Consider the following 26,351-nt stretch of genomic DNA (forward strand, 5'->3'; position numbering starts at 1 on the left):
GACTTAAATTAGTTTTAATTTATTCTTTTTTTAATTTCATTAAGGGATTCTTTATTGAAAATTACTTTAATTTTCAATGAACAGCTTTCACATTGTAAAACTACGGAACTATCATTCCCTTTAGCTTCTGAATTGACTATCTCTTCAAGATAAGGAAGCGTTGTCCAGAATATGTCGCCGCATGAGCAATTATATGATAGAGTTCCCGAATAAATATCCAACCATTCCAACTCATCAATGTATATGACTTTCCATATAAATCCGTTTTTATCATTCATGGAAAGGTTAGAATTAGCAATCAATGCAAATCTAAATTGTTTTATTTAAATATTTTTCCGATATAACAGAAATTGGATCAATCTTAATTAAAGACTCAAATACTTCGAACGGTTCTGTCGGCTCATAAAATTCTAAACTTGATTTTTTCGAATCACTATTAAATATCAGAGACAATGCAGAAATTGAAAGAAATGTATGTAGCGGATCTGAATGACCTTTGTTGTCGGTATTAAAAGGAGATTTTTGAAAACCGCCATAAATATTGTTTTGATGGCATAGAATTCCATTTATCAATATTTTTAATATTTTTGAGTTAATGATTGATGAACAGTCAATATTTCTATTAATAGTAATATTTTTCACGATCTTAAGACTTGCAAATACCCACCATGAGTAGCATACATCACATTTTTTCCCAATGCGTCCATTAAAGCAATACGATTGATACTTAGTATTTTCGTGACTTTCAGAAGCGATTATTCTCTTTAATAGCCACCTGTTTAGTCTGTTAAAATTAAACAACAAATCAATTGAGTTATTTTTCGTTATTTCTTTGATTATTGCTATCGATGAAACTGCGCAGAAAGTATATCCTGCATGGGACTCGTCTTTATAGCGTTTACCGAATCCACCATCTTTGTTTTGCATATTAACCAATAGCTTTGTTAGTTCTGAAATTCTAAAGACTGAATCTTGTTTTAAATCAGGATAGTTCGATAAATAGTATACAAGTAGTGTTGAATAAATAAACCTGACGTCAAATTGTCTTAAGCAGTTTTTGGAGTTATTGATATATATTTTTTCACCTCTCAAGGCAATTAGGCTTTTTATAAAAGCAGTTAATTCATATTTGTTATCTTCAGTAATTTTATTGTTTAATATTGTCTTTATTTGTATCCCACTAAGTATAGAAAGAATGGAAGGTCTAACAAAATCAAATGGATTAAGAGAATAAAATTTTAACTTAAAGTTATCTATAAGTAATTCACGTTCACATTTTTTTAATAAATGTAAAAACTTATTTCTAGCATTATGGAGTTGATCGCAAATATTAAATTGAATTAAATCTGAGCAGCACAAAACCCAATAAATACCATGTATAAATACTGAACTCAGCTGGATTTTAGATGAATCATAGCTGTTTATTGCATCATTTGTTACAAAGATTAGATATTTTTTATGTAGTTCCAGGTCGAATTTTCGTGCTGCATTATACATTATATCTTTTTTATTCCCAATGAATTATGCCGCCGCAACTATTCTAAATCACTTTGAATTGAATAATATGAAAAAGACTCAAATATCAAACGGTAAGTAATTCAACTATCACTATATGTTATCATTCTGTCTCAGTTGCAAGTGGGATTTTGTCTAGATCGGTTTTGAAAGGAGACCCTGTTTTTTCGCAAGAAGACTTGTCTAGCAGAAAAATAATTAAAAATGAAAGCAAAAAGCACAGTAAAAGAAACGTAAGTTATCTTCATGATAAAAACTTCTAATAACTTATATAAATAGGCTAATGAAAATATTTTGAACACAATTTTTTTAAAACAAACCGCAAAGAATCAAAGGGAGAAGAGTTTGAAGCAGTTAGCGACGAAAGGAGTCGTAAAGTTCTTTAATATGATAGTAAACTATCAGGAAAATTCAAACATCAAAGCAAGTAAAGGCACTAGTAGTCCGAAAAATGCAGGACATTGCACAGAAACTAGGAAGGTAAAAAACGTGGAGTCCAACATTAAACCAAATAGATTCGGAACAATTGTTGGAATGCATTCAGATAGGTAATGATGACGAAACTAAATTACTCTACTAATGTTTAGCAATTCCTATTGCGTCTAAAACTATATCCCAACAGTAATTATCTATTATATTGTTAATGCATTGTTCAAACGAATATCTAACAGTATCTTCCCTCAAAGCAGTAAACTTTTCCAGATTAGTGAAAATAATTTTCAATTCATCCTGATCTATATAGTAAGTCTCACTTTCTATTAATCTCGTGGCAAACTTCATGTATTGACTTGAAATGGTTATTATAGACTTGAGTGCATGCCATATATCTGTCACAATCTGTTCTTCATATGCTGAAAAGATTAATTGTAGATTTTCATTGGTATTGAGCAAGTAAGCATCAAAATAATTTCTAATCTTATAGAGTGGCTTCTTTCCAATTATTACACATTTTGTAAGAGCTGATATTTCAATCAGTGTATTTGGTAGAAGAGGAGCATAAAATAGCTTCTTTGCAGCAGATATAGCCAGACTATTAATGGCAGATACATGATCTGAACGATGAAATAATAAATCTCCAGCTTTATATTTATTTTCTTGCAAGCGATTTATTAGATACATTGTGCATTTTAGTGATTGCAATATGTTTCCGCTAGACTCTAATTTATAAATTATTGCCTCGAGCAACCAATTCAGCGGTATCCCCAATTTATCGACTAAGAACTTCCACTTTTCATCATTTAAGTAATCTTCGGGATTAGAATAATCGGGATTCTCTTGTATATTTCTCATAATAACGCAATTAAGAAGATAATAAAAGTCTGAGTTCATATTAGTATGCATTATGATAAAAACTGCCCATTCCCACAAACCAAGAATTTCTAGTTCCTCTATAAGTATTAAGTTTAATTTATTTGTAGGTGTAATCTCATTACTATTGCAGATACTGTTGTGATAGAACGTGAGGGCCCTTGCAATTAGCCAATTAAATGAAGAGAATTTGATAGAGCCGAAGTTGTTCAATCGAAATAGCTCTACCTGTCTAGAATTTTCATCGCCAAAGAAGAATTTAATTATTTGAAATTGTATCTGCTCAAATACTTGTTTTTTGCCTACCTCTGATGGACTTATGTTAATAGGATCATCTGAATCAATTAATTTTCCCAATTTTTGTGTATTATCAATTAAAGAGGCGTTTTTCATTTTTAGTAACCTTTCACCAAGCTTTGAATTTGTTGAATAATTTGCAGATAGGAATACGTTATTTTGCCATTCGTATAAAAAACCATCCGCAGATGCATCTATATTAGATATTGTTTTGTATATTCTATTTGAATAAGAAGTTAGATCCGAAACAAGACCGATTTTTGACCACCACTGCATGTTTTCCATCATCTGCAAAATAGACGTTTTATTATTTCCAATGGACAAGAACAACGACGCAGTCCTTGGAATCGTCAAATATGATAAACTTGGGCCATTTCTAACTAGATCAAGTAAGTTTCCGTTTACAATATTATTCAAGAGAAGGCTAATTCTTTCTTCATGTAAACATTGAGAATTTTGTTTGTCATCACCAAACCTAATCACTGGAATGTCATTAATCACAATCTTCATCCACCAGGAAATCAGTTCTCTTAAATTAGACTCGAAACGCTTTTCAGATGGATTATTCAAATTTTTAATTATTAATTCCATTATTCCACCAACCAAACCAAATGTTTGTTCAAAATATTTTAATCGCTCAAAATTTAAAGAATTAAACTTGAATCCAGATAAATGCGAATAAATTTCAACTTCATTTTTTGTTATGCTCCACAGGAGGAAAATAAGTTTTATTATTGATTCGATTGAAACTCCAGAACAATTATTACTTGTTTTATTTCCTATTATCTCAAAATATAGCCTAAACCAGGCAGAAATCAACCTTCGGGAATAACCCAAATTGTTTATTGAATCTTTAGTTACGGATCCTGTCAGGTTATTTATTCTTAATAGAGTAATCGATGTGTTATAGTCGCTAACACCTTGAATATCTTTACGAAATGATCTATGTGGTACTACAACAAAACTATTTGAGCCAATATACATACCACTTCTGAAACAGATTCCATTATAAGCAGATTTCTTTAAGCTATTGTCTTTTTCCACAATGCTTTTAATTTCTGAGTACAAACTAAAATTATATTGGCTCTTCATTACAAAAAAATGACCTTTATACTGTTCTTGTTTAGAACTTCGAAGAAAATGATTTTCCTGGTCGGAGACATTAAAATTAGTTTCTTTTGTCGCAAGAGCACTACAAGGTTCTTTAAAGTGAGATAAAGAATTATCTTCACTCAAAAAACCATATTTAGAAAAATGTGTGACCTCAAATTTCCATTCCCAGGTAATAGTATCAAGCGAAATAAATCTTGCACCCATTTGCTCTGTGTAAGACTTAATTTGTTTAACACGATTACTGTTAAATTCGTCTATCTCTTGTGGATCTTTAGAGGGTATAGCTCTCTTTGGTTTGCAATTCTTGAGTGTTATAATAGCTTTTTTATTTAATCCTTCGCCAATTGGAATAGAGGAGTCTCCATCACCATATACCGACACACATAGAGGTTCAATGGAAACAACTGAATCAAGATTAATCCCACGTAAATCAGTAACTCCAGGCCAAACGATCTCCCCAACTCCTTCTCTAACTATTTTGAAGTCTTCCACGACGGCAAGTCTCTCTTCTGAAAATGTTTTTAATAATTCTATTGATGGAATACAAAAGTAGTCATGCTTGGTGAGTATTGGGGTCAGGGATTCAATAACAAATTCTTTTTGCTTCCTTATATAGGACTTAACTAGATCAGATGGGATGCTATCTATCAACTGATCTGGCCTTCTAGTAATAGGTCTAGGTGTTGTAAGACCAATGGAGCTACGTGCCTGACGTTCATTACTAACAGCCGAAATAGAATTTACTGAGTTTCTATGTTGGTTTAAATATGGAGTTCTTGCTGCATTATTACTTTCATTAACTACCCTACCAATTGAAGTTCTGCAATCATCACTTTTGGAAATTTGCACATCCTGCGAAATACGTGAAATTGAATCGAGGTTTATCAATGGCTTTGAACTATCAGAACTTGACTTATTCTCAATTTTTGAGGCTCTTGGGGAGAAAGTAGCTGAACTAGAATCATCTATTGCATCTTCAAATGTTTCGTCTAAAGGGACAAACTTTGTAGTATGAGATGTAGTAAATACCAAGGACCTAGTTTTGGAATTTGTAGGTGAATTTCCATTTTGTTCTGGAGACTGTACCGCGTCAAAGAACTGTTGTTGACGCTCAAGCAAGTTTAGGAATGCTGCAGGAGTCTGAGGATCCATAGTTTTCTCAATGCGCCTAACGGAAGTTAAAAGAGCAGTATTATGTCTCGCACTCTCGGTTGCAACCGCAGGAAGAGCCAGTTCTGATGAATTTGTAATTCTTTCGTGAGAAACGTGACTTAAGTTATCGAGTTGGTATCTATTAGAACGAGAAATAAATTGTGGTAGAGGTTTCCAGAGCCATAGTGACTTTCCTCTTTCATTCGAATCAGAATACTTTGAATTCTGAACAATTGGCTTAGGAAGCACACTATTGATTAATTTGTTTGAAGAAAGCCCATTGCCTAAAACAATTGACGAGTTTTGATTTGAAGGCTTTCCAGATTGCCCACCACCAAGTATATTCTGTAGCTGAATTGAGCTATTATTCAGTTGAGAATTTCCTGGTAAATTTGTTTGACCAATTGCAGAATTCGAAACCCCAGAAGTCAAAGATGACCATGATTGATTAGGAGGATTAACGCTTGAGAATCCAAATGACTGAGATAAAGAAGTTGATTGGCCAAATAAGCTTGAACTGGATGCGTTTGCATTATTGTTATTCAGCGTATTCTGAGGTTGAGTGGAACTAAATAGACTATTTGGAGAGTTACTAAACAAGCCTGACGAGCTAGGCAGCGTTGAACCAAATAAGCTTGTAGATAAATTAGCTCCACTTGTACTACCAGAACCTGCACCCAAATTAGAGCCACTTAATGTTTGATTACTACCAAATAATGGCTTCATTGAAAGCGAAGAATTTGACAAAGAAATTTGAGGTTGAGTATTTGAATTTGAATTAAAAAGAGTCAAGCTGGCACTATTTGAAGTTGTCGAACTCCCCCCAAACAAGGAACCAGAAGTCTTTAGAGAGCTATCTAGTGATCCTAAATTGGATGGCTGCCCAAACAAATTACCACCGTTTAAACTGCTAATACTTGTACCTAAGTTGTTGCTGTTATTACTATTATTAATAATACCATTATTGCTATTGCTAGAGAATAAACTGGGAGTGGAGAATAATCCTGAGTTTGAACCACTCGTTGAAGATTGAAGTGGAAATGAATTTGTATTGTTCGAAGCACCAAATAATCCATTATTTGATACAAACTGAGTATTACCTATGTTTGATTGAGAGTTTTGAAGCCCCTGACCTAGAATTGAAGTTTGGCCCAAACCTGAGGACGAGCCACTAGAACCGAAAAGAGAGTTTTGTGGTGTCGTTGATGATATAAAAGATGACTGAGGTTGTCCAAAAATTGAGTTTGAGATAGAAGGTCCTTGGGAGTTAGAAGCAAACCCGCCAGCGTTAGAAAATGAGCTATTCCCAAAACTATTGGTGCTTGTGGTAAAATTCGTATTGATGGATGATAAACTATTTGCAGGCCCTCTTTTTTCTTGATAATCTTCCCATCTAAGCTCTTCAACTGACTTTTTCTGATCAATGTCCTTCTGATATACAATAGACATGATTCTGGCATCGCTATCTCTATCGACTACGGGTTGAAATGTAATCCCATTTGTGCCTTTCTTTGCCCCAAAAATATTCGAATTTGTTCCCATAGTGCCTCCGAAGGGCGAAGCTGAGGTGTTACCAAAAGTCTGAATGGGCATTGACCCAAAAAGACCACTATTGTTTTGTTGCCCAAAAAAGCTTGATGGGTTGCTTTGAGATGACTGGCTTCCAAAGCCTCCAGAAGTTCCAAATGAGTTTTGAAAAGAGCCAAAGCCTCCAGAGTTATTTGCCGAGCTAGAATTAAAAAACCCAGAGCTAGAACCTATCGTAGAAGAGGAACTTGAGCCAAACATAGTTGGTTGTGTAGAACTTATTTGCTGATTACCTCCAAACGTACTCATTGATTGGCCAAATAAGCCATTGGAAGATTGACCAAAAACTGAAGATTGCCCAGTATTTCCAAACCCGGAATTAGAAGAGCCAGTACTTCCAAATAGCCCAGGGCTCGCATTTCCTCCAAATAGGGAAGTTGATGAATTAAACAATCCCGTTGAAGCCGGTTGTACCGTATTAATATTTTGTGATACCCCTTGCTGGCCGATCCCAACTCCAAAAGAGTTGGATGTTCCAAATAATCCTCCAGAAGACTGTTGGTTTTGGTTTGAACCAAACCCTCCTCCACCAAGCATTTTGTTTCAATTAATTGGGAAAAATTCCGTGTCGTATAGCATCTGCCCCACTTAAGGTTGCCGCTTTATGGCGGTGTTTTTATACTATAGACATTCTAAATCTTTTTTTTTAGTGCTCTTTCTCGGATATATTTGGTCTGTGATATTCTTATTTTATTCCAAATTGGTCGAGGGATCATATTTGCCTGAATACAAAGTATCAAAAAGTAGTTACACTCTTTATTTTACTTACTATTAATAGTTGTATTCGATGACCAAAATAAGGAACAACCGTCGAGTAAACCGATGGAGTTTTTTTAAGCATCTTTATAGATTCAACAGAAAACCTAAGAAACCAATCAAGATGCTATAAAAATAATAGCTTACTACTTACCTTTTTGTTGAAATTGTGAACAAGGTTTCTCTTTTGGCTTTTGATAGTTTAGTGGTAACTAGTAAAGGAGTATGGCATTGGATTGTGATATTCTCGGACTCACATTCCGCTCGTAAACTTCTACATAGAGATTCGGCGACACTTTTTGTAGCGGCATACGCGGAATAGAGAGGGTCAGTCTGAAGCTGTGACGACCCACTTCCTATACACAAAATGGCTCCCCGATCCCTAAGCATATGCATTATTTATTTAGTAAAGTTTGAAAGCACTACTCACCTCTTTTTCATGTAGCTGTAAACAATGCGAGTCATCATTAATACAGACCTAACATTCACTTCTATTAATTCATTAATTAGATCCAAACTAGTCTCTTCAAAATATTGTGCATACGGATATGAGATGCCAACATTATTTATTAGAATCCCAACATCATCAATTGAATTCAAATATCCGCAAAAATTTGAGTAACAAGTCGGGTCAGTAAAATCCATTAAATAATACCTTATTTCTTGATTTGAATCTGGTTTTTTCAAGGATAGCAACTAGGGCAAGAATTAGTATTTTTGAAGCATATTTAAAGCTTACCTCATTTACAACATTTTGCAGCTTTTCTCTATTTCTTCCTATTAAAATTAAGTTTAAATCTTCTTTAAACAATTCCTTTGCCATTGCTTTTCCAATTCCGTCGCTTGCGCCAGTTATAATTGCCCAACTTCCAAATGAAGTAAGTTTTTTCTCAGGTCTGTTGAGCAAGAGAAATAATTTGTTTATGGCCATAGAAAGATAATTCATTATTAATTTAATAAAATTCAAGCAAATAATTCCTGCTATTTTACTAATATTAACTCATTGCGGCAGGAATTTTACTTAAGCATAAATTCATTTGATCTTTTTTTTCTTAATCTGGAAGATGTTAACATTTATTTTCATATACTTTAAACTTACTTTAGATCTTCTAATTCTGTCTCTTGAACCTTAACAAAAAGGCAAGTGCAACATTTATACAAGATTATCAAAGTCATCCCCAATATAACCAACGACAACAAAACAAGACATAAATAAATCCACCATGGCCATGCTGATGCACAAATATTTGACATGGTATTTTGTCGGCAAGATGTAATTGAATCCACTTTTGATGTACAGAAAAATTCTGAACTACTCGAAACTTTACAAGGCGAACAAAACTTAGAAAGCTGGCATTCGCCACAAGACTTAATTGATCTGCAAATATTAAATATATCGACTTCGGTCAATTCATTGCGACCGAAGGCAGAAGTTCTATTCACTAAGATGCTGCTACTCATGTTTATTTTAAAAAAATTTATGGGGGGGGGTGAAGCAAGATTCAATACCGCAGATAAAATATACAATTAGCTGAAAATCTATGTAAAACAAAATTCAAACTAAGAACTAACTATAGGTTTGTTTTTCTTCTTCTTCTTCACTGAAAGTGGAGTTGAAAGAATTGAATTAATTTCTTCATCAGTTACCTTGAATTCCGAGTCACAAATATTTTCCTGTGTGAATTGTAGGCCGGAAATGCGTTTTGAACCATTTGGAAGCAGTAGAAGTGTACATTTAAAGCTCGCAACGTACTCACCTTGTCTCTCTGTTATTACAGGGTATGAATACAAAAGGTTATGTCTAATGCATTCAGAAACTCCCAATCTTGCAACCTTTTCATCTGATATCATATTTAACGAAAACGGTAATGTAGGGAATCTTTTGTTAACTTCACTTAGAAATTGCCTTGGAATCGGGCTTTTCAAGTTATAGTTAGTTTCAATAGCGCGTTTAAAAACTGTGCTTCTGTAATCAGACTCCCTGGGAACGCCTTCTCCACTGCTTACTAGAATATCCAATCCATAAACTTCATTTTCCTCGAATGTGAATTCATCAACTTTTTCATCTAGTGTCTCTTTTGAAATGATTACACGATTTCCATCAATAACATGTCTTTTTAGCTGATGTGACAAAACTCCCTGAACCATATTGCAGTTAAATTCCTTAACAGTCTTGTTAAGCATAGATGTTACATATGTGTTAGTGTTTCCAGGTTTTACAGTTCGAATAGCCACTTCCATCGCAGTATTTGCTGCCTTTAAAACATCCGCTTGTTTTCCTGAAATACGTTCAGTCCCAATAACAATGGAATGCGAGCAAATACTAATGAATCCATCTATATGAGCGCCGAGGTCAATCTTAATTAAGTCACCATTCTTTAACTTTAGGCTTTCTGCAGGCAAAGGGGAAAAATTGCCACAAATTTCATTTACAGAAATGCACGTAGGAAATGCAATACCCTTATCCAATTTCCTGCCACCCTCTTTTTTGTTATAAACTGAACTTGACTTCTCCTCGATCATAGAGTCGCTTTTCCTGCAAATTTCTGAGATATCTGCGCCATCCAAACATAATGTTATTACATACTGAAGCGTTGAATTTACTATCTCCGCTGCTGTATAGTATTTAGTAACAACCTCTGAATTGGATATTGACTCAGAAATGCAAAAGTCGTCTACGTTCTCAAGCCCTTCTTGTTTTGACATTTTTCGTTTAAATAAAAAAAAACTAATACAACTAACTTACTCGTCTTATCATTTCCCGCTGCAAACATTTTGTAAAAAACATACTATCAAATACTTAAATTGAACATTAGTTGTTCAAGATTCAAAGCAACAATGGTTTATAACATTTGGCTTTAAAGTTTGACTTATTAATAAGGCTATTCTCATAAGATACCTTTGTTTGTAATGATGAGGCTAACCCTATTTCTAAAATTAATTATGTATTCCGTAGGAATGGTCAGCTAAGTTTGAGTTGTATCTCAATTTTTTTTTTTGCGAATAGGCCTTTTTTGATGCTCTTTGTGTTGTTTGGATAAATTGTCAAAGTCATTATACTCAAATAACTCTGATATCTCCTTGGGAATTTCATCAATATTAGCGTTATTTTTGGAATCGGGATCAGCCGTTTCTTTTATCGTGTTGTCTTCAAAATTGTCCACAATATCTACTCCTTTATCCAAACATTGAAACTTGTGACTGTGAAATTTTCTCTTTTCGCATGTAAAATAAGATTTTAAGTCATGATCAGCGGTTAAACCTGAATGTGTATTGGATGATAAAATGTTTGAACCATTTTTTCTGCAGTTATTTAAAGATTGAGTAGATTTAGATAATAATTTAAATGATTCGAGCATTCTAGAAAAAACTCTGCATTTCGAGCCTCTAGATGCCTTAAGGTTCAAATTACAAATTACAACAATATAGTTCTCAAGTAAATATTTTAAAATTAACTGAATATTATTTCTGCATATAAAGTCAAGCATTTCAATTACCACGCTTTCCAATATTGAACCCTCTCCTCTATTTCTTGGCACCTTTAATTGGTCCATTATTAAGAAAATGTACTTAAAAATATCATGTTTAGTGAATAGACGGTAATAAAAGTCGTCTCGAGTTCCCAGGCAAGTTCTCAAGAATTTAATAACTGAAATAGAAAAAATTTTATGAAATGGTCGAGTAGCGATACGTAGCAATTTTCTTGGCAATTGATTTTGAAGGATTTTGTATTTAATTCTGTAGTTGTGTTCTTGTACGCAAGTTGCGAGAATATCGCAAAATAATACTCTTGCAGAATACAATGGATTGAATTCAGTAAAAATTAAAGAGTCGTTGAGCAAGCTATCTATTAATCTGTCTAGAATGCCCATATCATAAAATAAAGAGAGTGAATCATCTCTTTCTGGAACATCCATAGTCTTAGGGTCCAATATTCGTTTAAAAATTGCACAAATTTGCATTTGGATGCTCTCACTCCTTGAATTAATAAAAATTTCGCATAGAGTTCCCCATAGTGAATGAAATAAGTTAGATTTGTCGGATAAATTTTCCATTTCTTTAATGCTTTCTTTTGGACTATTTTGAAGAGCATCATCAGCATATAAAATATCGACATTCGAGCCATATATATTAGTTTCTTTATGAACTTTAAAATATTGAGAAGTTGATTCATGAATAGCGTGTCTCAAAAGACCAGGATTAATTTCGCAAACCATTGAATATATTTCAACTGCTAAATCAATTGGCCTTATATTAGAATAATTTATGAATGATAAATCATTAGTATTTGAAAAATTTTTATGATCATCATTTGAAGTGGATAATTCTAACATCTGCCTAGCTCCAATACAATTTTCATTTAAATATCCACAAAACTCACATAAAATATTGTTAACTTTAAGATTTATGAATATTTGATGTCGTTCATAAATCGAAAGCATTGGGTTTTGTTTTAAAACCGTCAATACTGCATGAATAAATTTTGCAACAAGAAAGTTTTTCTGAATGTTTTCCTTGAGATATTTCCAAATATCGCTTGTAGTTACGATCATACTAATTATCGATGAAAAATTATTATTAATTATTGTTGCTATTCTTTGAAGGCTTTGCTCATCAAGATGCCTAGGCATAACAACATCTCTTAAATACATTAACCTATAGTTAAGATGAATTGTTCGAACTTCTGGTAAAGGAACAACACTGTGAAATTTAACATTTTCTAAAAACTTCTTGTGAGAAAATTTTATTTTATAATTTTCCAATGTCTCGTCATATTCGCAAGCTTTAAAAAATTTTAAATAATATTCATCGCTTAATAAGATTTCAAATACTTCATTGAAGCTACTGTAGAAAACTATTATTCTACGAAGTACTTGGAATATTTTATGTAGCCCAATCAAATCAGAATTTTGTTCAAATTCTTCCATTAGATTAAAAAGTGAATCAAAAAATTCTCTACTTAATAGATCCATAACAATATTTTCAGAATTAATATTGGAATCAAGTTCTAGATCATCAATTATTTGATCTATATTACTTGAAGTTGGCCTCTCTAATAGTGAATAGCCCGTACTTTCTTCTGGTAATTCTGCTTCTAATAGGTCAACGCACAGATGCGGAACTAAAGAAGTGATCATGTTCCATATTGAATTACAACTTTCTGAATGCTGGAAACTTAATGCCCTGTATAGATCTGAATTTAGTCCATCCTGCCAAGTAATAATACTTTCTTTTTGATGGCAATACTCTCGATTCAAGTCAATAGGAGTGTTTACTAATTTAACTATATTATAGTTTTCTATTTCTAGTAAATCCTCAATATTTTTTCTTTGTGAGTGCAGTTCTTTCTCAAAATTTGGATCTTCGTCACTTAAGACCTAAAAAAGTAAATAAAAAAACGGTTATTTATATTAAGCTTACCAAAATATTAAACTTATCATTATCCTTGTTTAATTTTAAAAAGCCAGTTCCGCAGTCAATCCAGTTACCATTTTCAGGATTTACTTCGTAAAGTTTAACCCTACGGTATTCCAATGGCCATGCATTAAAACAATAAACTTTATGCTCTGGGATTGAAATGTTTTTTATAGACTCCAGCTCTGAAAAAGCCATAATTTGTCCATTTTATACAGAAATAAATTAACTATGCGGCATGCTTGTAAAAAAAAGGGTGACAAACATTCGAATAAATTATGTGAGATTTTACATTACTTTAATTCGGAAGCTTTACCATAAATCAGAAGATAATTTTTGGCGTTATATCATAATTTAGCTCAATATAAACTATCCATGAATTCCTACAAGTCTAACAAAAAAACGTATAAATAAATACATATTTAAATTGCAATTACACGAAAATAAACTAATTTTAAATTGAAAAATATAGAAAGATAGAAGCTATCTGAAAATATAGTAAATTATCAAAGCTGGACAATCACTTGAAGCTTTATCGATAAAACTTCTTTCGTTGAGGTGAGCACATTTCGAGAATGTCAATGATCAAAGCATAATGATTTGAGCGGCCCAAAATCTCATTTGAAAATTTATGTTTAATGAACTAATCACCTAAACGGATTATGAATGATTCTTGTTTTCTAAAAATAGTTTGATCTGATCTTTAAGGCATGTCTGAGGTATTAATTCATCCTTTGTAAGAGGAAGCCTATTAAATGGGTCTACGCCATCAGATATCAATATTCTTTCAATTACTTTTCTATCCATTATTTTTGAAGACGTTGGAAGTAATACAGGATCTTGCATAATATCCTGCATAATTGGGTCCAGAAATTCCTCCGGTATGTCTGTTTCGTCTATATTAGTCATACTCTGTCCAACTTCATTCTCTTCAAGCTCTTTCTGCAAATATTTGACAAGTTGGTTAAAGCAATCAGATTTACTTTTATTCATCAATCCTTCTCTTCGAGCAATATGGTGTGCCTTTACAAAAGTATGAATCTTAAAATACCTCTGTTCATTTATTATTTCCAAAATCAAAATTTTAGAAAAATCTGTCTCCATTGGCTTACATTCAACTTTAGAATTAAATGCAAGAGTGACATAGGTCATGCAAACATTAGCCAATAGTTGCCTGGGATTAAAATTATAAGCATCGAAATTGCTTACTTTCAGTTCTAAGCACTTTGGTCCCACTAGCCGATCAAGTGTACAATTCAAGCAAGTCACAATTTGAGGCAGTATTAGTGGGGAGTCTAATATTTCAAAAGTATAATATTCCGTAATTTTTTGCAATAAACTCGCCGACGCATGTGAAAGTTGCATATAACCTTTGCATGCATGTTCTAATCTTTCTATAGGCATTTCTTCGATTGTACTCTCTATTTCTTCATGATTAGAACTTCTTGATTCATTGTTGGAGTTACCAAACTCATTATTATTAATACTAATAGAATTAGGAACTTGATTGCGCTTTGACTCTCTCTTTTTTATCTCTGCTAGCATTGAAAGTCCCTCCTCAAGTAGATAGTTCAGATCTGAAACGAGTAAATGAATAAATTTAGTAAATGATTCATCTCTCTGTTTAATAAATTTATGTAACCTTTCTCTGTGCAAGTCCACTTTTAATAGAGACTCAAATAACATGATAATAGGTAATCTCAACGAGAACCGATCAAAGTATGGTGACTTTTGTACATCATTGAAAAGAGAAATTAAAGCTGGAAGAATATACTCTGCAGTAAAATCACTAGCTTCTATTCGATGCCTAAATTGAGGAATCTGAAGAAGGTAGTGTATCCCAATTACACCTCTTTGGCACCTAATGTGAGGATTTTTGAAATAGTTTCCATAATTTATTATAAAAATAACGAATGAAATATATGAATCAAAATCGAAACCAATCAAAATTTCGTCGTTGCCCTTAATTCTTAACAATAGCTCAGTAACTGATAATACATCTTCAATTAAGCAAGATGGGAGCGATGAAAACTGTGGTGAAGGCTTACTAGATGGAGCAGTTGACTTAAGCGCTACTGCGATTCGGCCTTGTTTAGAAGCTAGTAATGTATTCCTATCACAATTCTCAACCCCATTTTCATCAAAAGAATAAATTGTTCTAAAAATAAATTGAATAAATAGAGATAAAAAATGCCAAAATGCGGAAATAGTGTTTTGATGGAAAACTGCGCATTCAAATGATAATGCCTCGCAGCTTAATTGCTCAAGATGATGGTCATTCTTATATTTATGCCCAGAAGTGAGTCCGCTTCTATAGTCATTTAAATCATTTAGAATACTCTCATATTCAAGTAATACTGGCTGCATAAAACATTTGATTGATTTACACGAAATCCAAAATATTTGAGTTGGGAATTTGATAAAGTCTTGATATTTTAGATTAATTTGATTTAAATCACTCAATTTCTTCTTTGTTAAATTTAATGCAATTTCCACCTGGTCTTTCTCGCCAAGAGTTGCATCATTTACTAAATCTCCTAAAAGATTATGAACCTCATTGCAAATATCATTTAATTGGTTAAATCTCCCGTACATATGAAAAAAACAGTCTAGTTCTGAAACCTTTTCAATCTTAACTGGCTGTAATAGTCTCAACACTATGTGTAAATAATTAATTGAAAATCCACTCGTTGAAAGACCAGAAGTTCTCATTATTAGAGAGCGTAAGTTGTGTTGAATTTCTCGTGAATTTTGGATATTTCCAAACATTGACAAATCTGGTATTGAATTGTATATTTTTGATTTATCTTCATTTGAAGTACATATAATGCCCATCCATTTTATTACCATTCTTCTACATTCTGTGCTTGCTTTAAGCATATTTTTTATTACTAGAGCTGAATGTTCATATACCAACGAAAGATCTTGTTTAATCAGCATCTTACTTTGATTGATATAAGAATGAGTCTTAGATAACAATCCTGAAAAATATTTCATAATGGTAGGGTTTACATTTGTTTTGAAATCTTTGTCTATTGGATTTGGGCTAATAATACAACCCAAGAGAGAGTTTTGCTGTTGAACCAAACCTGATGATACCTTCGTTCCTTGATTTGTATTAGATGACTTAATAAATGAGGGGGTTTGTGTTAAAATAAATGTAGTTTGTTTGAATTGGCTGAGAAAGATAATATTTTTTATTGAATGAAGCTTTAAGTCAGTAAATTTTCTTTGTCTAATAATATCCATTTGTCTCTCAATATAGTCGGTGAAGGTAGAAACAAATAATTTAGGATCGTTACTTTCCATTTCTTGTATCAATGTGAGAAAAAATGAATTTGGAACTGAAATTTCAAATAGATCTGAGATTGCACACTCACTGTTACATACTATTTCGAAAAGTTCAGGGCACTGAATTATTAATGCACAATATTTGGGGAAAAATTGAGCAAGGTTTGAAATCCTTTCATTAATTTCGATTTTCTTAGGAATTGAGCTCTCATTAATAAATTTGTTATATGAATCGATCAAAAACTGAAATGCTTTAATTCTAGGTTTATTATCTGTTGTCGAGAAAAAAATTTTCAATCTATGGAAGATAATATTCTCGAGATCATCGAATAATAGTGCAACCTTCTTTTCTTGAATTAACAATTCATTCTTGTAATCACTCAAAAATATCCGCTTTGTTGATGGATTTTCAACGGGGTTGTCAGTACAAATCAGTGAAACCCCAAGAAGAGCACCAATGAGTGAATTTTCAATTTCCTCCTGATTAGTTAACATAGAAATTAATTTCTATTTTACATAATTAAATCCTGCGCGCAAAAAAAAAAGAGAAAAAAAAAAAAAGAAAAAACATAGCTTTACTATTAATTTATTTTTCTAAAAAATGTCTTGGTGTTTATTAGTCAATCCCAATTATTTAATGAACTAATACATTGGAAATTATTTAAAATATAGAACACTAGTGATTAAGTTAAATTAAAAATTAAAGGAAATCACTAAATCTCATATCTAACTTAAATATTGATTTAATTTTGATATATTATTTATTCACCTGAAATTTTAAATTTGTAAAACACGTAATTAAAAAAATAGTGGCTACCGCTAATGCATTGTGACGTGCAATTAATAATTAACACGTAAATAAGATTTTTTACCCCTTTCCTTCATCGCTATTAATTTGAAAAGAATGTGTAATTGTGAATAATATGTAAGTTTTGTGATAGTTTTGTGGTTTGATATACTCTTATTTAAAACAAGTAATGAGAACTTAAATAAAAAAAATGAGTGTAAATAAAAATATTTTATTCCCATGTATGAAAAAGGCGGAATGCAACATCTTTTGTCCAAATGAAGTTTTGAGAGAAAATATTAACTCTTATGGATCTATAGAAATTATGGATAAAATATCAATTTTTCACATTCCTAGTCCACAAAATAACCAAAAGCCAAAAAAAATATTCGTTACTAGAAAAGAATGCTGTAAACTACTTGATATTTCAATAGATGAATATTTATTCATTAATCAAAATTTGTGTGGATTGAAACCAATAATTAAATGCACTGGAAAGATCATTATTAAAATGTCCGTTACAAGTGTTATCATTGCATGCAAAGATGTTTGGATTCTTAATCCGGAAAATAGCAAAACATTAGAGATCATTGAAAGGCTATTAGAGTGCACAGGATATAATATTTCGGTAGACAACAACACTCCCAGTACAAAAGTTTCATTTGCAGATGGTATCAGCAAAGAATTCATTTCTCCTTTGGTAGAAAATTATAATTATAATTCTAGTTTAGAATGTACTCGCAATAATTTTGAAGAAACAGAACATGCACTTTCGAGCTCAATATTAAGTACATTTACTGATATAAATACTTTGGATAATTCACATGAGTATAAAAGACAGGAATCAATCGAATGCTCTATTTCAAGTGCTACCCAAGAAAAGAATATTGATATCTACAATTACAGGTTTATTCCCACAATCAACAAAGATTATTACTCTCATTCATTTGCTGCTGTATGCATAGAGATAGGATTAGAAGTACTAAATAAAGAATTAATTGAAAGTATTAATTGCACAAAAAATGAAGTACTAAAAAGTTGTAATATATTAATAAAGAGCAGTAAATGGTACAAATACCCTTGGAGATTTACCTTTAGTGACTTTACAAATAAAAAAATGATATCTAAGTCAGTAAACGTAAGTTTTTTCTCGTAGATTAACAATATATTGATTCCATATTTAGACGTTAGAAATTACCACTTCTATATTAATAGATTGCTTAAAGGAAATTTTGGAAGAGATTAAACAAATTAGACAAAAAGATGGAGACGAATTAGTTATTTGTATTGAAGAATGGGAAGACATTTTACACCGTTACATCCCAGCAATATACTTGGCATCCAAAGAATTAACAGAAGTCAAATCCTCAATTACATTCAGTGACGAATTGTCAAAGGTATATCTCGACTTCCAGAGAAACGAATACATGTACACAAACTTAAAGATCTCGCTACTTACATTATCGTGTAGCATCACCTCAGTAATTACAGGTAAGAGTGATTTTGCAAATATTAATAAAAAGTTAATTAGCCTCACAAGGAATATTCGGAATGAATCTTCTCAGTGGAATTGAACACGACCCTATAGCTTGGTACGTCGTCACATTCTTAGTTGTCACCCCAATAATATTATGGGGAGTGAGTTGTTGGTTTACAGGAGCGATGTGTAAACGCGAAATAAACTACATAAGCCACAACCAAAAGGGAAGATAAAAAAAAAAATTAGAATACACTAGAATAATAGTGCTTGGGTGAATATCAAACTATTTGTGGTCATTCAATATTAATACAGACTCCCACAAAAATACTACGGTAGAATAGATTTTACCTTTTCTTTGCAGCTGCGGCTGCCCTGCTACCACGGCCAGTAGTTTTAGTATGCTGGCCTCTAACTCTAACACCCCAATGGTGACGAAGACCCCTATGGCTTCTAATCTTCTTAAGACGCTCCAAATCCTCACGTAGAGATGCTTCTAGATTGTTTGAAGTAATATGCTTATATTTCCCATCCTTGACATCTTTTTGTCTATTAAGCATGTAAGAGGGAATGTTAAACTGCAGAGGATTTGCTACAATTGCTACAATTCTGTTAATTTCTTCTTGAGATAACTGCCCTGCTCTCTTCGAGAGATTTACATCGGCTTTTTTACAAACAATATTCGAAAAGCGTCTACCGATACCTTTGATTGCTGTAAGAGCATACATAATTTTTTGACGCCCATCAACATTCGTATTCATAATACGAAGGATGTGCTGAAAATCTTGATCCATTATTTGCAGTGACATCTTTCAAAAATATCGAATAAAACTGAAGTTTCAATAACTGGAGACGAAAGAAAAATCACGTCTTAGCGCAAAATGTCTAATTTAAATGCTAAACCCGCATTTTGTTGGCGCCATCCTCAAAATTATAAATTATGAACATGCTTAAGTGGCATGTACTTTACTTGGATGAAGAAAAACATTATATTGTTAAAATTCGGCTTATACTTATTTGGGGTACTATGTTAGCCTACCTTCTTATTAACTTGCTTTAAATCTTAAGTTATTTGATTCCAATAAAATTTTTAGTCGCGTCATTGTTATAAAATAAATAAATCTATAAATTATTATTAAAATGGATCAAGAATTAGGGTTATCAAGTGGTACAAATACACATCATATTGAGCTATCAATTTATTTAGGATCCATAAGTGTTACAATTAGTGATGATAATCAAGTTAATTGTAGGTTTTTCTCACTTACAGTTGATATTGAACCATCATTTAATTTAGAAAACAGTTTACAGGAAATTAATACACAAACACAGAACATTTTTGATTATAATGATTCAGAGATAGATGATTGTGAGAAAACTCAGTTTTGTACTAGTTGGTATGAAATAACAGATGCTCCATTACATGCAACCTATGGTATATTTTCTAGTGAAATTAATGGCATTATTAAAGAGTGCAATATAAACCAAGATATATATTTAAATCTGAAGTTGCCTATATGGGTTTCAAATATGGCAAAACAATTTTATAATGCATACAACCAAATTGGCTTTGAAAACTTTCTATTAACAGTTCTTCAGTTAAGAATCACAATCTGGGCTACAAAAAATTCAACTATTGAATCAGCTGAAATATTTGAAGTTGGTGAAACAATTATCAAAGTTTCTGAGGATCACATATTATCAAAAAATTCATTTTATTTTATACATAGAATTCCTGAGCATGACGCTTTTGCTATTAAGGAATATTCTGGAAACGACAAAGAATACACAATTGGTATTCTTAAATGTTTTTTTAACTCCAGGCCCGTAATAATAAAAAACATTAATAATAATTTAATAGATATTTGTAAAAATAACGCAACACCTTGCGATTTTTCAAAAGAAAATTTTGAATTAATTCAGAAATTGCGAATTAGTCAAGAAAATGTTCGAATGCAGCTTCATGATATTGTTCCTTTGAAATGGGAATATTTAGATGATAATAATGTAATCAGAGGGCCATATAATAGCATTGTTATGATGAGTTGGATAGTAAAAGGGTACTTTGGAGAAAATAGCAAATTACGTTTATTTGATTTTGGTCAAGAGTGCAAAATTGAAAGTACTACTCCAAGATGTTTACAAAAGTTTCAACCTTTGAGCAATTACCTATCTTTGATTAAATCAGATGTGTCTAGAATATTTAGATGCTCACCTAATGATTTAATAAACATTGGCTTAATAGTTAAAGAGCCTAATCATGAAAACATGAATTTACATACTGTGGAAATGACTAATAAATCAAGTGCACGAGAAGAAAATGCAAGATTTATTCACAAATCCCAGGAAAGCAAAAGAATTGAAATTGAAAACGCAGTAAATATGCTGAAAACCCAATTTTCACATATTGAAAAAGAATTTCAAAATAAGTTTAGAAGAAAAGTGCAAAATAAAAGTATGGATAACAATTTTTCCTTGGAAGCAACAAATATAAGTAAGGACGAGTTTATAAAATTTGCAACAAAAAATGTATTTAGACAAAAAAATAATGCTTTATTCAAAAAATGGTGCGCAGAATATGGGCCTGAATTAGTGTTAGAAGCATGCGCAATTAGGATTCAAACCGCATTTCGCAAATACATTAAAAGAAGATATTTAAATGTAAAATGAGAATTACATCATATATTTAAAAAATTGTGCCTAATAATGAATACTATTCGACCGAATTATGGATTTATCAACTCAAGCTTTTCAAAGACATGTATACAAAGCGTATTTAGAACAAGTAGGGGGATATGTAAAATGAACTTTAAACACTATATTAAGTTGTATAGAATTAACAACCCCACGGGATTTTGGCTTCTCTTTATTCCTACTTTTGGGAGCTTGACCCTTGCATCTAACTCATTGCTACCAAAAGCGAACATTACCGCATTGTTTGCACTTGGGTCAGTAGCTTCTAGGAGCGCAGGATGCGTAATAAATGATTTGGCAGATCGCCAATTTGATTCAAAGGTTGTTTTCCATACTTTCTTTATTCATTATCATCTGCTTTCAGGTTGAGAGAACAAAGAATAGACCGCTTGCTAACGGAGAAATGGCTTTTACCAAAGGTAAATTACACAAGTTTGGTTTTACTATTTTCATTCTAGTTTAGCGCTAATTGCTCTCATTGGGTCTTCTACAACTTCAGCGATTGTTTTGTCTAGACTTAACAGATACACAATTTATTTAGGTATTCCTTCTGTATTCTTAATAGCAGCATACCCTTTTATGAAAAGGATAACGCATTACCCCCAGCTATTTCTAGGTTTTACATTTAATTGGGGCGTATTGCTTGCTTGGACCTCTATATATGGTTGTATTAACCCATATCGGAGCTCGTGGTTATGTCCGATTTCATATTACCTTTCTTCTGTTTGTTGGAGCGTACATTATGATACAATCTATGCGCATCAAGATAGGTTATTTGACAAACAAATTGGATTGTTCTCGACTGCATTAAAATGGTGAGTATTTTTACCTCAATTATTCTTTATATCTCCCTTAGGAATGAAGCTACAGGAAGTCGTTTGTTTATCAATGCAATAGTTTCTGGAATATTTGCGTCATCTGCAGGCATATTTGCAAATTTAGGAGTAAGTTTCAATTACTTTGTAAAGAATGTTAATCCAAAAAGCTGGAATACCAGTTCTCTGTACTTTTATATACAGCTCATTTAATTTACCAAAGTAAAGCTACAAATTTCTTTTCCGAACAAGATTGCAGGAAACAATTTATTATGAGTAAATATTCTGGAGTAGTGCTACTTTTAGGAATAATATTTTCTAAATATAAAGCAAGTAAAAAGCATTCCAATAAGAGGGACTCAAATACTTTGCACAAAGGCTGATAAACTATGAACGAATTACAAATAAATTTCAGCAAAATGCTATTCCAATAGTTTGTTTTGAAAAATTTTTTTCTCTAAACATTTTCTATACGAATGCCCACGTCTACAGAGAGAATTAAAAAAAAAAATACAAGCCAGGATTGGGGTAAGTTACTTTCCGATTAATAATAAAATATTTTACTTTATAAAGAACCTGGTTCAATGACGCTAACAAACAATGTACCAGTTGTTGATAATTGGGAGGATTTGTTAAATAGTGATAATGAGGATTCCTTTAATAACAACTCAGAATTCCAGACAAATTCGAATAATATTACTTCAACTTCAATTTCGAACAAGTGTTTTAATGACTATGAGGAACAGAGAAGATGCCAAGAGCTCGTTGAAGAGATGGATGGAAATGTAATGGACGATTTGTTTGACGGATTTGTAAGCCAACGCAAATCCACAAGTAAACTTCCCGGAAATAATTCTACTCATGCAATTTCGAATTTAAGCAACCAACAAGATGCGTTTAGTAATTTGAACTTGAACTCATATGGGAAAGTTGAAACTACTGCGTTTAAAATTGCAGAATGTATCAAGCCAGCTTTGGCTAAAAGTCCAGCCTGGCTCCGATTTATTGATATTTGCCTAAATGAGATTTTTCAAAAACTAGATTTAAAAGATCTGAAGACCTTAAAGAAAAAAGTTGACTTACAACTGTCAATTAGAGAAAAGGAGGAAAGAGAGAAGTCTCAGCAAAAGAAGAAGCCCAACGATTTTAGCACTCTTTCCAAAAACTTTAGGGAGGAACTCGACATATTTGATGGAATAGACTCCCTCGATGAGTCTGATGATTATTAGTTTCAAAAAGTTATAGTCTAAAAACTTTAGTGTTTTAATTTGTTATTATAATTGCCTTCGAAATCCCCTCATGTTTTTTAGTTGCCGCAAGCTGTTAATATTTGATCAAAATGAGTCAAGATTTAATTTGTCGAAAAATAGCTCATCTAAAGGTTGATGCTGAAGCATCTATAAGAAATAGCTCTTCAAGAATTGAACGGATACTAAATGACGGCCTTCCGATATTCTCAGATGAAGTAGGTAGTTTTTCATCGAATGCAGAGAAGTTTTATATTTCAACGTCTAATAGAGAAATGGAAAATACAACGATAGGTGCGAAGAATTACTTAAATAATGCAAAGTGGGACTTAGTTAATAAGTACTATATTAATGTCTTGAAGAACCTAGACAGCCTAACGAATATCATTTTTTGCATACAAAAAAACTATTTTGACAACATACAATATATTAATATCTCGCAATCATATAACATGGCCTCAAGTATTGATAACATAACCACAAGGTCGCTTCGAATTAATGAGGCATCAAAAGGTGAATTGCTCATTTCATTATATAGAAGGTTATATATACTAAGACCTTTTATTGAAAAAATCAATAATGAAATTCTGAGGATACCAGATCATATTATTACTCACAAATGTGCCCTTAGTACATTGAATGAACTATTACCTATTTGGAAAATTAGTATAAATTCCCAGGCCAAAAATGAATCTCAGTGTCTCTATAATCGTGAAAATAAATTGTCAAGTGTAATATGCCTGCAACTACCTCTTGAAAATGTTTTCTTCAAACAAGGAAGTTTTGTATCAAGGCCAATGGCACAAATAGATAATAATTGCTTGTTCAACGATGTACTTGTCACACTAACTTTCAGCAAGAATAAATTTAATCCTTACGGCGGAAAATATAACCTTCGTGCTTCTTTAAAACTCCCAGAATTTACTTCTTATTTGATCAACAATAATTATCAACTTTATGTTAAAACTAAACCAAGTGATTCAGAATCTAAAAACGTAACTTCCAGTACTCTTCCTCAAGTTGACTTCCCATCTTGCATAAAAAGCGCACTTGCAAAACAGATACATTCAACTCTTCATAGAGTTCACTGGGCATTAATTGATAGGCTAATTTTCCATACCATTGTTCAACAAGTTGTCAATGCCCAAAAGGATTCTCCAGAAGCTATTTATATTAATGAACTAAGTAGTGAACGCGTTATATTTTCTATCAATGAAGCAAATCCATCAATTAGTTCGCATGATAATTCGAGTCTCGAAGTAAAAAATATATCTGTAAGTTATAAACCCATTAGCGTTGAAAATTTCTTTTTAAGTAATGATGAGCTGAATGCACTGAAATTACTTAGAGAGTCATTTTTAGAAATTTGGAGAAATTCCATTAAATTAAGTACAGATAATTTATTAGAAAACCAAATGTGTGTCATTAAATTAAGTAAATATTCTAATAAATTACTTGAAAGGTGGATTCATAAACTCGCAAAAAAATGCATAAACATTAGCGCAACATCTCTCTAAAACGAGAATACAAAATTAACGATAATGAATTTTATTGGGAAAAATAGGCTGGATACCCATTATAGAATATATTTTTAAATTCTACATTAGTTATATCTTTAATAATTTTTTGTCTAAATGAAAAGTTTTTTTAGAAAGAGTTTAAATCCTATTCATAATACAAAGAGTGAAGCTTCACAGCAAATAAAATCAAGTTTGGTTGCAATAAACTATCTTAGTATTAATATTGACCTCTCGAGCATTATTTTTTCAAGTGGCTACACACCATCTAGACTTGATATTTTAAATAAAGGTTTTCTTTTACTTTATTACACCGACCCCTACACTGCCACTATGGCAGCATGGTTCTTCGAAATTCAAGGAATTCCTGCTGCCACGATTTCAGGGTGGTCTCTTATTCGCATATGCGGCCCTATTACATTAGATGAAGTTACAGAAATTATATCATTCAAACCTTTTGCAATTACCTTCTTTAATTATAAGGTAAAGTATTCATGGATTGCTGTTCATGGAATTCACACAAAACAACTATTATTAAAATACATTAAGAATCAAAATTGGAATATTGTTGAGGCACTCCACAACAGAAACTTTCAAGATGTTGTTGAAGTATTGGAAATATTCAATAATGAAGAAGTCCCAAATTGCTATAATAAATTGGAATACATGTTTGTAAGCCTTCTTGAAAAAAAAAGTTATAATATAGATAATCCGGATCAATATAGGTTACATCAAAAATTAGTTCTACTATCTAGATGTTCTAGACTAACTAATGAAATTTACTTAAATGGAGTATATATGAAAAATACCCATGAAAGTTACCAATCTCCTATTAAGAGGGATTTGCTACTTGCAATTAGAAAGTATCTATATAGTATTCCAATTTTTACAGAAGCTTGTATATCTAAAAGCTCTCTCAAATCATTGAAAACAGAAGAATGGTGCTTAGGACTAGATGAAAAACACATATATAGAAGAGAGAACGGGTGTTTTAATGACTGCATAGAAACAAACAGCAATTACAAAGCGCAAAGCAATCATTCTGTAAGCAGAAATAAGTTACTTGAACGCATGTTAAGGGTTATATTGATAGAATTAATTACCCATTTCAGAGTAAAGTATAATAATAGCAAATACCCAAATATCACTGAAGTGAGTGAATTATGGAAAATTAGGTTTGGAATAGAAGTTGACATTATTCAATTGTTCAAAATGGCGGGACTTTATGAAGAAATTAAAAATATTGTCGAAGCTACTAAAGAAATTAAAATAACAAGAGATTGATTCAAATTCGGACAAAACCATTTTTCCAAAATATTAGCCATATGCAAACTCCGATTACAAAAGTGCTGATATTTTCAGGTTTTTGTATCTTAATTA

The 26,351-nt window shown here is 32.0% G+C and overlaps 16 protein-coding genes across 16 annotated transcripts; 7 read left to right on the forward strand and 9 right to left on the reverse strand.

The window, feature by feature from the left end:
• Positions 1-14: 14 nt before the first annotated feature.
• cgd3_2340 (hypothetical protein) lies at positions 15-323 on the reverse strand (the record flags this gene model as incomplete). The annotated part of the gene is made up of 1 exon (XM_626798.1): positions 15-323. A coding segment is annotated over one exon (309 nt), but the record flags the coding sequence as incomplete, so codon positions are not given.
• cgd3_2350 (possible RAB geranylgeranyl transferase, b subunit1, pernyltransferase) lies at positions 310-1,497 on the reverse strand (the record flags this gene model as incomplete). The annotated part of the gene is made up of 1 exon (XM_626799.1): positions 310-1,497. The coding sequence occupies one exon, from the start codon at positions 1,495-1,497 to the stop codon at positions 310-312; it is 1,188 nt and encodes a 395-aa protein (XP_626799.1).
• Positions 1,498-2,091: 594 nt separating this feature from the next.
• Positions 2,092-7,509, reverse strand: cgd3_2360 (putative nucleoporin, FG-rich motifs within N-terminal region; the record flags this gene model as incomplete). Its single annotated transcript, XM_626800.1, has 1 exon — positions 2,092-7,509. One exon carries the CDS (start codon positions 7,507-7,509, stop codon positions 2,092-2,094), a length of 5,418 nt encoding a protein of 1,805 aa, XP_626800.1.
• A 369-nt stretch (positions 7,510-7,878) lies between these two features.
• cgd3_2370 (steroid dehydrogenase kik-i, putative) lies at positions 7,879-8,674 on the reverse strand (the record flags this gene model as incomplete). The annotated part of the gene is made up of 3 exons (XM_001388074.1): positions 7,879-8,110; positions 8,159-8,424; positions 8,468-8,674. 3 exons carry the CDS (start codon positions 8,672-8,674, stop codon positions 7,879-7,881), a joined length of 705 nt encoding a protein of 234 aa, XP_001388111.1.
• A 149-nt stretch (positions 8,675-8,823) lies between these two features.
• Positions 8,824-9,189, reverse strand: cgd3_2380 (hypothetical protein; the record flags this gene model as incomplete). Its single annotated transcript, XM_626801.1, has 1 exon — positions 8,824-9,189. The coding sequence occupies one exon, from the start codon at positions 9,187-9,189 to the stop codon at positions 8,824-8,826; it is 366 nt and encodes a 121-aa protein (XP_626801.1).
• A 99-nt stretch (positions 9,190-9,288) lies between these two features.
• Positions 9,289-10,434, reverse strand: cgd3_2390 (proliferation-associated protein 2G4 metalloprotease, creatinase/aminopeptidase fold; the record flags this gene model as incomplete). Its single annotated transcript, XM_626802.1, has 1 exon — positions 9,289-10,434. The coding sequence occupies one exon, from the start codon at positions 10,432-10,434 to the stop codon at positions 9,289-9,291; it is 1,146 nt and encodes a 381-aa protein (XP_626802.1).
• Positions 10,435-10,712: 278 nt separating this feature from the next.
• cgd3_2400 (Yn1201cp-family protein) lies at positions 10,713-13,254 on the reverse strand (the record flags this gene model as incomplete). Its single annotated transcript, XM_626803.1, has 2 exons — positions 10,713-13,106; positions 13,150-13,254. Coding segments are annotated over 2 exons (2,499 nt in total), but the record flags the coding sequence as incomplete, so codon positions are not given.
• Positions 13,255-13,803: 549 nt separating this feature from the next.
• On the reverse strand, positions 13,804-16,929 carry cgd3_2410 (ubiquitin-fusion degadation-2 (UFD2) family protein with a UBOX at the C-terminus; the record flags this gene model as incomplete). Its single annotated transcript, XM_626804.1, has 1 exon — positions 13,804-16,929. The coding sequence occupies one exon, from the start codon at positions 16,927-16,929 to the stop codon at positions 13,804-13,806; it is 3,126 nt and encodes a 1,041-aa protein (XP_626804.1).
• A 503-nt stretch (positions 16,930-17,432) lies between these two features.
• Positions 17,433-18,377, forward strand: cgd3_2420 (hypothetical protein; the record flags this gene model as incomplete). The annotated part of the gene is made up of 1 exon (XM_626805.1): positions 17,433-18,377. One exon carries the CDS (start codon positions 17,433-17,435, stop codon positions 18,375-18,377), a length of 945 nt encoding a protein of 314 aa, XP_626805.1.
• Positions 18,378-18,405: 28 nt separating this feature from the next.
• Positions 18,406-18,795, forward strand: cgd3_2430 (hypothetical protein; the record flags this gene model as incomplete). The annotated part of the gene is made up of 1 exon (XM_001388075.1): positions 18,406-18,795. A coding segment is annotated over one exon (390 nt), but the record flags the coding sequence as incomplete, so codon positions are not given.
• A 250-nt stretch (positions 18,796-19,045) lies between these two features.
• Positions 19,046-19,507, reverse strand: cgd3_2440 (ribosomal protein S18A, rps18ap, HhH domain; the record flags this gene model as incomplete). The annotated part of the gene is made up of 1 exon (XM_626806.1): positions 19,046-19,507. One exon carries the CDS (start codon positions 19,505-19,507, stop codon positions 19,046-19,048), a length of 462 nt encoding a protein of 153 aa, XP_626806.1.
• Positions 19,508-19,838: 331 nt separating this feature from the next.
• Positions 19,839-21,368, forward strand: cgd3_2450 (protein with gyf domain; the record flags this gene model as incomplete). Its single annotated transcript, XM_626807.1, has 1 exon — positions 19,839-21,368. One exon carries the CDS (start codon positions 19,839-19,841, stop codon positions 21,366-21,368), a length of 1,530 nt encoding a protein of 509 aa, XP_626807.1.
• A 36-nt stretch (positions 21,369-21,404) lies between these two features.
• Positions 21,405-21,761, forward strand: cgd3_2460 (UbiA prenyltransferase family member (3I27) , putative; the record flags this gene model as incomplete). Its single annotated transcript, XM_001388076.1, has 1 exon — positions 21,405-21,761. The coding sequence occupies one exon, from the start codon at positions 21,405-21,407 to the stop codon at positions 21,759-21,761; it is 357 nt and encodes a 118-aa protein (XP_001388113.1).
• A 1,030-nt stretch (positions 21,762-22,791) lies between these two features.
• Positions 22,792-23,436, forward strand: cgd3_2470 (hypothetical protein; the record flags this gene model as incomplete). The annotated part of the gene is made up of 1 exon (XM_626808.1): positions 22,792-23,436. One exon carries the CDS (start codon positions 22,792-22,794, stop codon positions 23,434-23,436), a length of 645 nt encoding a protein of 214 aa, XP_626808.1.
• A 110-nt stretch (positions 23,437-23,546) lies between these two features.
• Positions 23,547-24,971, forward strand: cgd3_2480 (hypothetical protein; the record flags this gene model as incomplete). The annotated part of the gene is made up of 1 exon (XM_626809.1): positions 23,547-24,971. The coding sequence occupies one exon, from the start codon at positions 23,547-23,549 to the stop codon at positions 24,969-24,971; it is 1,425 nt and encodes a 474-aa protein (XP_626809.1).
• A 117-nt stretch (positions 24,972-25,088) lies between these two features.
• Positions 25,089-26,255, forward strand: cgd3_2490 (hypothetical protein; the record flags this gene model as incomplete). The annotated part of the gene is made up of 1 exon (XM_626810.1): positions 25,089-26,255. The coding sequence occupies one exon, from the start codon at positions 25,089-25,091 to the stop codon at positions 26,253-26,255; it is 1,167 nt and encodes a 388-aa protein (XP_626810.1).
• Between the last annotated feature and the right edge of the window lie 96 nt (positions 26,256-26,351).

The sequence above is a fragment of the Cryptosporidium parvum genome, chromosome 3, assembly GCF_000165345.1.
Source record: "Cryptosporidium parvum Iowa II chromosome 3, whole genome shotgun sequence".
Taxonomy (NCBI): Eukaryota; Apicomplexa; class Conoidasida; order Eucoccidiorida; family Cryptosporidiidae; genus Cryptosporidium; species Cryptosporidium parvum.